The sequence below is a fragment of the Coffea eugenioides genome, chromosome 11, assembly GCF_003713205.1.
Source record: "Coffea eugenioides isolate CCC68of chromosome 11, Ceug_1.0, whole genome shotgun sequence".
Lineage (NCBI taxonomy): Eukaryota > Viridiplantae > Streptophyta > Magnoliopsida > Gentianales > Rubiaceae > Coffea > Coffea eugenioides.
In genome coordinates, this window is record NC_040045.1 from 40,267,864 (window position 1) to 40,279,288 (window position 11,425).

An 11,425-nucleotide genomic window follows, 5' to 3' on the forward strand; every position below is an offset into this window, starting at 1 on the left:
TCGTTGATTTCTCTTGAAAAAGAAAGCAAGCAAGCAAGCAAAAAATTGAAACTAAACTAATTGAGCAAGCAAAAAGTGTCTACTAACTAGTGCTAGCATAGTCCAATCAACTTAACCTCACAAATTCTGTTGATTCCTTTACAACTGTCCTTAAACAATGGGTTTTCCTCCTTGTGAATGGTTTCCACCATCTAATATTAAAACACTTTTAGGGACCTTAATCATGCTTTCTTTGTTGTTGATTGAAGTGATGCCAATATTATCATTTAAGATCACCCGAATCGCGCTACGGCCCACCCAAGTTGTAGTTATCAAGGAAAATTAACCAATGAAGCATTATTTTATGTATTTATAAACACGAGATTATTTGAGACACGATCCTGTCATAATACAAACTCCATTAACTTTCTAATCATCTTCGTTCCCTTTTGCAACCATTACTTTGGAAGGATCTAAAAAGATGAAAGATAATCCCAAAATGTGACTTAGTTTTCAAGTTGCAATCCCTTTTTTGGGATATGTTCAAAGTATATTTAAGTAATCCCAAACATTGTGGGTATGACTCCATATAAGTCCCTCCATGTATTCCAAGTGACACTACCTACTTCCCCTTTTAATATAGTATAAAGTTTTATGATGGGTGGAGTTAGCTTTAAGTCATGTGAATTGTGAAGTGACCTCCCTCTTCACTATCTAATATATACATCTCCTTCTTAATTAATGCAACCACAACCATGGAGCCTGAAGGCCAAATTGCCGTCCAAATGTCAAGCCCTTCTTCAAATGCATGGCACACTAAATTCCATTCCGCTTCAAAATGAGGATTCTTTTTTTAAAAAAAAAAAAAAAACTTTTCTTTTAACATTGTAAGTAGTGAAAGGATTCGAATTTTGAGATTCTTTTTTCTTAATTCTTTTCTTTTAATAGTGTAAGCGAAAGGGTTCGAACTTGAGATCTCTCACTTACACTCCCTACTTTCGAATCACCCAGCCTCTCTCACGTGCACTTTTAAACATAACATCACGTTATACTCTATACCTCTCTTATTTTGGAAATAAAGAAAGAATTATAAGAAAATTTTCAAATAAATATCTTAAGGAAAAATAATTTAAAAAAAAAAAGAAAAAGAAGAAGTTTTTTTTTTCTCCCGTGAATTTAGAGTGGGAATCGGTCAACCAGTGAGACAAAACAAATGTGCTTGGAGTCGCCAATAAAGTAGACACTTAGACGGCTACATAAACACCACATAACATGTAACGCAGCCACATTAGTTGGGAGACATCTGCACATGTCACACACCTATTAAATTCCTAATCCTGATTTCTTTAATTGGATACTCTTCTCATTTTTTTTTTATCACTATAGTTAATTGTACAATGTCTTTCGTTTCTAGACGTTTTCCGACACGTGGACAGGCTGCTGTCCACGCTGTACATTGCACCACTTCCTCTTTAACCCGACTTTCCATGTCATGCCACCGAATTATTAGTTTCTTCCTCCTTTACTTTTCTTTCTTTTTGTAAGATTTCATCCCAAAAAAAAAAAAAAAAAAAATTTCTTATCAATATTTTATCAAGAAATAGATACGGAGTTGATCATACAATCATGTTTTTTCTTGCTATTGACATAAACGAAATTTTAACTAAAAAGTTCTCTTAAAACAGCACTACCATAGACAAAATATTTTCACGAGAATTTTCTCTGTTCAGATATTCCATTTCTTTTATGGCCAATTTTTTTTTTTTTTCAAATCAAGGTTGCCAGCTGGTTGATGATGCATTCAAGCTCAAAGTGCAATTTGCCCTGTCATATTTTGGAGGATAATGCGGCAAGACACATGGCTTAGATAGATGGCCCTTAACTTGCTTCATATTTTATTTGCATATGTATTGTAAACCATGGGAACATTACAACCCGATGTACTACTTAATTTCAAGCCTAAATTTAATTTTGTAGCCAAAGGAGAGAATCTAAACATGGTAGCCTTCAAGCATGAATATGGATTATGGAATGAATATTCTTAAGCATGTGGGAATCGTCTTTAGGGGAAGACTTTAGGCTTTCTTATTTTGCTTCATTACATGATGAAGTTTCTTTAAGAACAGATAGCCCAATTAGATAAACATTCCATTCTTTCTTTGAAGTTTTTGGAAGTTTCCCTTAGTTTTTTCAGCCCCAAGAAATACCTGAGTCTCAGACCAGATAAGCTAAGGTGACCCTTTCAGGTTGCATCAGTATAAAGAAATAAACCAGTTTTGCAAGTTGGTATTATATTAATTGCTGTGTCTAATTATTGTCCTTGGAAATGGGCTTTCTCTCTGCCAGTCATTAAACTATCCGCTTGGGGAAACAGAATATAGTAATATGCATGGCTAGGAAAGGCCTAGACAACTGATTCTACCAGACAGCACTAAATAAATCTGAGCTATTAGTCCCTAGATTTTAGCTTAGTAGGTGGAGCTGATAAATTAGGCACCAATGGGTTCATTAATCAATCTTATCTACCACCTAAATCGGTCTAGTCCGTTTCAGGCTCCATTTGCGTGGCCTACAGACAAATCACAAAACATCCAACGCCAGTTAAAAAGATGAAGAAATAGGAAGCAAGAACGACAAAACATGCAGGCAGTCAAATGTTTTATGAACTCAAGTAAGTAAGAACCCTGTGCACAAATTCATTTAATTACAACCTCCATCATCTATGATTTTATTCCTTTCTTGTCAACAGACTAACATGGACGGCCAAGAAATTGGTAAAAAATAATTCTACACTCGATCATGGGAATAGGATTATGTCATTACAAATCCCCTTTGCTTGATCCTCTCTGATGATAATTGGTGCTTGCATCTTTCACCAAGGCTGTGTGGAAGCCATGAACAAAACAGCATGTCTTGTTAAGGGAAGTAGGTTTTAGTGACAGTTTATGGTTCTCAAATAATTAACATTCGTATCTGATCAGTCGGGATAATTAACATCTACAAACTTGAGTCCACCTTGAAGCTTGAAATTTGCCAACTCAATGCCAAAATTTTCAGCTTCCACTCAGAATCCTTCTTTAACTTTATCAGTCACGCATTCACGTAAACACCCCATTACAAAACAGAGTAATGAGCAGAAACTAAAGAGACCGTCCTGCTTTATTTAGAGTCTGACTTGTTTGGATATAGGAAAGAAAGCAAACTATGACTTTTATGCATAATTTAATACAAGATTTACATGGTTCCTCAATTCCTTTATTTTTTTTTTTTGTTTTGTGGTGGGGGGCCCGGGAGGGGGGGGGGGGAGGGAGTGGTTGGAGGGGCTGTAACTCCAGTTATCTTTTTATTCCTTACAAGAGCGGAGAAGATGGGGGAGAAGACAGAAAATACAGCACAGGAAACTATCAACAATCCACAACAGAGTACAGGAGGAGATGATTGGTTGACAATTTGAGAAAGGTGATAAGGAGACTAATAAAAACGTCTCGAAGACGGCAAAGGAAACTATCCCAGATTCTCATCACCACGATTTCCATGGAACACAACCTTGTCAGCACAAACAATGCTCGAGACTGCAAAAGTTATTCACTTGGTGGTAAAAAATAACTGTTACAACCACCCCAAGCAACTATTGACCCAAACTTCACAATTCTTTTCCTACAAGCTATATGAATTAAGAGACTAATGTTTCAAGTCCGTTTGTTACAAGAATAAAGATACAATACACAAACCTTGATACCTTTTGACAGCTCAATGCAATTGATTAGCGCATGCCATAAAACTTGGCAGGACCCAAGCAAATGAAATATATCCAACAAGCAAGCTAAGTGACTTCGCAGGCAGCGACTGAGGAGCTAATTCACTTGCATGCGAGGAAGGAATTCCAAACCTCAGAAGCAAAGGAAGATTTTACCTCAAGTCCCTCTCAGACCTTTTTATCAGACCCCTTAAGGTTGAGATTAAACCATTTCTTCTTTCCCGATTTATCCTTGGAATCTGAGCTACTATCTTCTCCAGGGCTGTCTGCCTTAAAATCTTCTGAAGGAAATTTACTACTACTTCCATTACTAAAATGACCACTACCGCCAGCAGTAATGACTGATCTTGCAACAGTGAAAGTGGAATGGATGGTGTCTCTCTGTTTAAGCAGCTCATCAACCTGAGCAACGCATAAGATAAAATATCTCATAAGCTAGGATCGTTAAAAGCTGCCAAGGATAATGTCAAAATATCTCATAATGTTAAAAGGAAAAGAAATGGCAAAATGATTAATGTCGTAAACACTGTATTGGTTGGATGTAAGTTGGTCAAATCCAATGCTCTAAATCGTAAGAACTACAACAATGCTTCATCGTGATACACGATAAAGTCTGATTATTTACTTATTATCTTTTTTGGGAGGTGGAGGGGGGAACTTACTGTTTGCTTCTCCTGACTGTACCTATTGGTGACCTCTTGGAAGCGTGCCAATGCCTACAAACATGAAATAGAACACATGAAAATGCACATATATAATTGATGACAAGCATTTGAAACAGTTGAAGGTGAAATAGGGTGATGTACCTTTCTATATTCTGTCTCAAATTGACGTAGCTCATTTCTCTTTCTCAAAATCAGGGCCTCAATATCCTTCAGCTTGTATGTCGTGTCTTCATATGACTTTGCACAAAGTGCCTCGATTGTATAAGTGGCAGGTTTGAAAAAGTTATCTCCTGAAAAATCAATTGAACTTTTAGAACTTACTCTATTACTTGTAAATATCTATACATAAAAAGTTTTGACCCAAAACGCAAAAGCATCAAAGGATATAAAAGTTTAAAGGCTAAAAAAAGGCAGTTCCAACCATAAACGGCGAATATGTGAGTGCCAGCTTTGAGTTCTGAGACCTCACAAGGTTGAAGGCCTTCCAGCCTTTTGAAAAATGCAGCTTCAGGATCTTTGGCCATTGCCAACTAAACTACCAGAAAACATCTTAATGAGTTTCTATCACGGTATAGTCATTGTATATAATGGAAAAAGCAAATATGAAATTCACAGACCGCATTTACAGTTGTATCCATCCTGTACACTTGAAAATGCAAAAAATACATTCCCGCCGATGTCACCTTGCCTGTCTTCTCACTATCTTCCTGCACATGCCAATATAATATAACCTCATGTAAATTTGGGATATTAACAATGATGTAAGCTATTAGCCAAGTACAACAAAAGCAATCTAAAGGACCATCATATTCTCTTGTAGGCTTTATAATAACAACTATTCCCAGATTAAAACTGATAAACTTGGTCTTATGCTATATCTGACACCATATTCTACCAAATTTAAGAATACTAAATTATTCCTTCTCCTTGAATGTCAAAGAAACATTTTGGACATCATAAAAACTCCTATAGCCATCAGAAAGGGTTTCAAGAGAACTAATCATGCTGTACTATCAATCTATAATATCTAAACCAGAAAACAATACCAATGAAAACTTAAATAATATTAAAACCCTAGCTTTCTCCCATCTTTTCAACTGTCAACTGCAACAAGCTTGAAATACAACATTCAGAAAGCTAAGAAAACCTAAGAATAATCCATTCACAAACCCAAAACTAGATAAGAGATTGAAATGGCATTGAATTGTTCAAATTTAAAGCATCTTCCTCTAAATAGACGAAAAAACTGCTAAAAGCTCAGAACTAGCATTGGCAAGATTAGTTACAGAAATTCGTGTTTCCCTCCTCCAGCATCATGCAGACCACCCATAATGGCATATCAAAGGAGGAAGGCTGTTGAAGTTGGAGAATAAATAAAATGTGGAAAACAGAAATGTACAAGAGGAATGAAGATCAAGTTGAGATGGTCATGCTGAAGTACAGACGAAGAGGTCCAAGTAAAACTAGACACCAAGAACCATAAGCCAAATCAACTGTCCACAATTGTCACCTAACAGCATGCAAAAATATGTTGCAAACATCAGCAAGCTGGAATAGTAATGGATGACAAAGGATGGTCATTCCAATGGCCAAGATGGCTTCTTGAATAACATTGATGTGCTTACTCTATACTGCAAAACCACTTTATATCTTCTCTTTTCTCACCTTGTCGTTCTTGAGAAATATTAACACATATTACTACTTAATCATATTCATATTACATATTACTGAGATTTTACTGATATGGAAGACATGAAGAATCAACTGCAAGTTTATCATATTGCTGATTAATCATTGATATGCATTTTAAAATTAATCAGTAATTTCTAAGCAAATAAGGTCAACCAAATTATCCTCTCCAAGTAGAATCGACGGTAGTGACAGATAAATCCTTAGCCATAACCATGACTATACACCCACAAATATGTTAAGCATGCTGATCACTAAAAAAAAGATTAACCAAGTTCCAGCTAGATCAAAATAATGAACCCTTTCACATTTCGTAACGATTCTAAAAAAAGGCATCTTGATTCCAAAAGATGTCAAACAGCAGTTAAATGTTTTTCCTTATTCTTCTTTCTATTTTCCTCTCTTTTGCTCAATAAGCATAATCTGAAGCATACTGAGATTTGTTACAGTAGAACATTGCTGGAACTAGTCGACTCCTCAGACATAATAACTAGAGATGGATCATTCTATACTTTGCTGTTTCAGATAGGTATATAGATGAATATTGAAAAACAAATAAGGAGAGCAATTACGTCTATAGCTGAGAAACCTCCAGAAGAATTCAGATACAAAGTCAGGCAGGTATCGTACAGTGCTTTTCTAAAGCTATATGTCCAGTTACTTGGTTGTACATAAGCTGCACAAAGAACAAGAATAGTCTGTGGTTTGTATGATTTGAGAAACAGCAAAGCTTTGAGATTACCTAATGATATCTGCTCAACTATACCTCAACTATACTCAGCAAAAGCATGAGTCTTAAAATTCTAGGACAAAAATATGGTTAAGGACTTTAATAGCTATAATGTTTATGATCTGGTTATCAATTAAATACAGTTAGCGATGAACAATTTGTCAAACAATCACCTTGAACACAGATGGCAACCTGATCATGAAGAAAAAAGGATGACATGTCAGAAGAAACTTGCAATTCCTTCTCTTTTCCTTTATTGTTCCCTTCTCTAAGTATCAAACTAATGCACTAGGAAAATTCATATAAACTGTCTATCATGCATTTGATGATAAAATTTGTCTAATTTAACTAGTTTAATACAAATATTCCAATCACTAATACTGCAGGCGTAATAACCAACGACAAACTTTGTATCACTGTGACAACCCACGTTATTCCAGTTTCAACAGTTGGATTTCAGGCAGCAAAACAAGGAGCATCTTTGATTATAACTTGCACTTTACATCCTTTGTATGGTTTTCATACCATGTGGTAGCTTTGGAACTACCCTCCTGTGAGGCTAGAGGCATAAAGTTGAATCAAATGATACGCCATCATATGTCAAAATACATATTTGCTGCTAATGATAGTCAAGGAAACCATATTTGCCTGTCTACCCCTTTCTCACCTTTCTCTCCTTTCAAAAACTAAACAATAAAGTCAAATACATAACTGCAAAAGCAACTTGACAACTTTTGCCATTTACCACAATATACATCATTTATAGATCTTTTGGCAAATGCAGTAACAAATTCTCCACAAAAACCTTAAGTAAAAGGAAAAATAGCAGGCATATATTAAAAAGAAAATGATATTACCTGCAAGGCTAGTCCATAGCCACCATTCACATCTTGTTCAAAATACAATAACTGAAAATTACACATGATGCAACATTGTCAGCTGTCAGCTCTCCAATACTGGAGCAATTTCATATTAAAAGATAAAGCTAGATAAATAGGAAATGCTTCCAATCTCTATCTACCTTAAATTTGCTTTGAGCAGCTGAAGTAACTCTAACTACAATTCCAGACTCTGCTTGTTCATCACTAATAGTTACACCAAAAAAGTGAGCACATTGCTTTTCTACCTGCAAGAGAATTAAATTAAGGAAAATTGCAGAAACTCAAGCTGACTGTCCATATAAAACAAAAAAATATATCCACCTTCCCACTAACTGAGGTCCCAAGGGGAAGAGGCCTCACTGTGACAGTCCCATTTAAAGCTTCTTCAAGAACATTAGCAGAAATAGTTGTCTTGATAGGAACACCCAACTTGCTATCCAAAACAAACAATCAAGTAAAGGAAAACATAACCATAAAGGATAACACAGCAGCTAATTAATTTGACAGAATCTCACCTAAATAATGCAGCAAACATTGTGTTGACAGTTCCAAGGTTGGAGAGATCTATTTCCATATCCATTCCATCAGCATCAAGTGCCTTTCAGAACCAATATAACATGTTAGACCATTATACATAAGACTTCAATAGACGGCAAGGGATATTGATCCAAAACTTGTTTAATCGTGTATAAATATCATGTATGTAAAGAGATGCATTCAGTAATAATCTTACATTCATGCATGTATGTAAATAACAGGCACACAACTCAGCAAGATAGATAAAGGATAAAGTTGGAATCAGCATGAAGCTGACTAAGGCCTAAGTATCACTTTCAAATAGGTAAAGCTCAAAAGTATAAACATACATTGTACTCCAGAAGACAACATGAAGAAAGCTCAGCTAAAAGATTGATGGGCTGATAGCCCTACAGGACATACCAAATGCAACTAGATTCCATCTCAACGCATCCATAAATAGCATCACCATTTCAAGAAGGTGAGCGGCTTGTCATACTATGTTTCTTCTACCCTTCCTAAGCTAATCTTTCTATTAACTTGATTGTGAAATAATTTAGGTATACAAACTGAAAAAATGAATTTCGTAGGTATACAAACCAAAAAAGTATTCCAAAACCATTGGTGATAGTATAAAAGATACATAGCGAGTCTTAAAGTACATATAACAGATACAGGCCTTAGAAATCTCTGAATGAAATATGCTCCCTCAACATCACGTGTTGAAAAAGAAAGCATAAAGACCAAGGTGAACTGCAAATTAGTTGCAGGAAAAGGGAAAAAAAAAACATTTTTTAAATGAGGTCAAAATTTTTAAACTGACCTCATCAAGACTGTTAAATGGCCTAGTGACATGACCCACCAAATGAAAAGCTAACCTTCCCTTGAGTTCTAGATAGATGACACACCAATAGGCATAACAATCACAAATTCATGAAAAACCAAAATTTATACCAGCTAATAGGACATGTTATCTGTCAATCCAAATCCCCTTCACCTCCACATGCATAACTATGCAGCTTAATGCCTTGCACCATAACTAGCAAATCTTAGAGTCACTCACCACTTAAAATGGGATTTTGATGTATAGGTTTTGAATTGTTAACCATGACATGGAAAGGTACAGCAATTAGTTCACTAACAATGAGTGCATACTTTTTTATAGTCATTCCAAAAGCACATAAAATAAGGGTTAAAAGATCATCATACAATGGCAACTTTATAATTATATGTAAGGCAGCAAAACCAAAAATCCTAAAATACTTCAACTTTTACATGCATTTACCAATTAGTCATGCAAAAGAATTAGGTCACTAGACCTATGCTTTGACATTTTTATGATGCAAAATGCTAATGGGTTTAGAAAAAACAACTAGAAGGAAGATAGAACATCAAACTGACTTTAAAGCTTTTGATTAATTCTGATATTTAAGAGAGGCTTGGGCCCCCACCCCCCCCCCCCCCAGGTGGACACTTAACTCTCTAGCCAGAAATTTGCCACTGTGAACGAAGCTATAGAGAAATTCTTTGCCTAATCTAGGTCCTAATGCTTCTTATGCTCTAATCCATAAAGATGACCAGAAAATTAAGCTCTACTGCTTAAAGACAACCAGAAGAGAGTAACCAAAAGAAAACTGAATCAAACAAAACCTAATGCAACAAAAACACTTGAACCAATTAAATAATGGTGTGTGTAAGCATCCATCTACCAATTCATGCAGTGTACTCAACTAAAACCAGTCTTAAGCAACTTAAATAATGAAATATACAGTTGGAATGCAGAGAAAGTACCTCAAATCCTGAATTATCATATTGTCTTCTTTTTTCAGGGTCTGATAAGATGCTATATGAATATGCAACCTCCTTGAAAAGCTCAGATGCTTCAGGGTTACTAGCATTTTTATCAGGGTGGTACCTGTCAAGCATTCAGGTTAGTATTTACCTGCTTTAATATGACCTCTATAAAAAGATTTCTTTGTTCATCGACATTATTAAATGCAATGATATCAGATGCCCTGGACCAATCTAAATTCTTAAGCCCACCATTGACCAATAACCAGGGTACTCAGATGGCAAAAACCAAACTCCAGAACCCAGATCCATTTCAACATATTCAGCAAGCTAAAGTTTCTAGAGCTCACAACTGACAAAGCGAATTGGAAAGCAACGAGAAGTTTAAATATGTACAATCACATATTGATATGCGCCACCAGACCAACTTAGTTTTCATTCAGTTGCTAAACCTAACAGTTGATTGATATAATTAAGTTCATTGAGCAAGAATTCAGCTAGCAGCCATATTAATTTCCGCATTGCAACAAGCAGTCAAAATCAAAATAAATAGATAATAACAACTCTTCCGGCTTCCTGATCTTGCATTACATTCACAATACACTTTGCCACAAAACTGGAAACAAATTCAGTGTCGAATAAATTCGTATACTTTAGCGCAAGAAAATAGGGAAGCGGAAAGGTTAAATGGGGAAAAAAGAGAGAGAGAAAAGCTACTTACTTGAGAGCAAGCTTCCTATAAGCAGTTTTAATCTCCTGATCAGAAGAATCTTTTGACACAGACAAAACTTCATAAGGGTCTCTCCTCAACGCCGGAGCCGATGGCCCCTCCATCTTCAAACCCGCCATTCCCCTTAAACTCTACAACCCTTTCCTTTCCTTTCCTATTCCTCCAAAAATCCCTTCTTGTCTAACTTTCTCCACAGAGGTTTCACCAGGCACTTGGGCTCCAATTCGTCCTACAAAAAGCCCTCTTGTCGACAAAATAACAGACAAAAGCAAATCAATTTTTACACAAATCCCATAAAAAATTGTTAAACAATTTGCCAGCAAAACAGTCCAGCAAACAAACAATCATACTTACGCTAAATTCAAGGCAAATTTTGGATCTCTCCTTCTCGGGACCAATGCAAATTTGTTGAAAATTCAATGAATTAAACAGTACTAAGAAGATCTAGATGCAATTATCTGTAAACGTAATTTAGGGTTCTGGAGACAAAATTTACCTGATGAAACACGGAAGCTTTCTTCCTCGGTGAAGAAAAATGAAATTTTAATTTTTCAAAGCTAAAGCTTGGAAAGCATGCGTCATCTCTTTCTTTTTAAAAATAATTTCCTCTTTTTCGACCTATTTAAAATTTTTTTTGGACTGAAAATGTCAAATTTGTCCATAGAAAAAGGTTGGAATATGATTTTA

The 11,425-nt window shown here is 35.6% G+C and overlaps 1 protein-coding gene across 2 annotated transcripts; it reads right to left on the reverse strand.

Moving 5' to 3' along the window:
* Positions 1 to 3,451: 3,451 nt before the first annotated feature.
* LOC113753465 (chaperone protein dnaJ 15) lies at positions 3,452 to 11,425 on the reverse strand. 2 transcript variants are annotated; one of them, XM_027297622.1, is made up of 12 exons: positions 11,235 to 11,425; positions 10,730 to 10,981; positions 10,009 to 10,132; positions 8,217 to 8,299; positions 8,023 to 8,134; positions 7,842 to 7,946; positions 7,678 to 7,728; positions 5,019 to 5,108; positions 4,823 to 4,931; positions 4,543 to 4,691; positions 4,399 to 4,452; positions 3,452 to 4,138 (listed from the first exon to the last, which is right to left on the reverse strand). In XM_027297622.1, the coding sequence occupies exons 2-12, from the start codon at positions 10,855 to 10,857 to the stop codon at positions 3,905 to 3,907; spliced, it is 1,239 nt and encodes a 412-aa protein (XP_027153423.1). In that variant the 5' UTR covers positions 10,858 to 10,981; positions 11,235 to 11,425; the 3' UTR covers positions 3,452 to 3,904. The 2 variants fall into 2 exon arrangements, with proteins under 2 accessions (XP_027153423.1, XP_027153424.1); XM_027297623.1 differs by lacking the exon at positions 11,235 to 11,425 and adding an exon at positions 11,093 to 11,122.

Excerpts from the sequence above, each read along its gene's own strand:
- LOC113753465 (XM_027297622.1), bottom strand. The coding sequence starts at position 10,857 with ATGGCGGGTTTGAAGATGGAGGGGCCATCGGCTCCGGCGTTGAGGAGA. Across the intron at positions 7,947-8,022 it reads GGACCTCAGTTAGTGGGAAG|GTAGAAAAGCAATGTGCTCA; the intron begins GTGGATATATTT and ends ATTCTCTTGCAG. Across the intron at positions 5,109-7,677 it reads GCTATGGACTAGCCTTGCAG|GAAGATAGTGAGAAGACAGG; the intron begins GTAATATCATTT and ends TGGCATGTGCAG.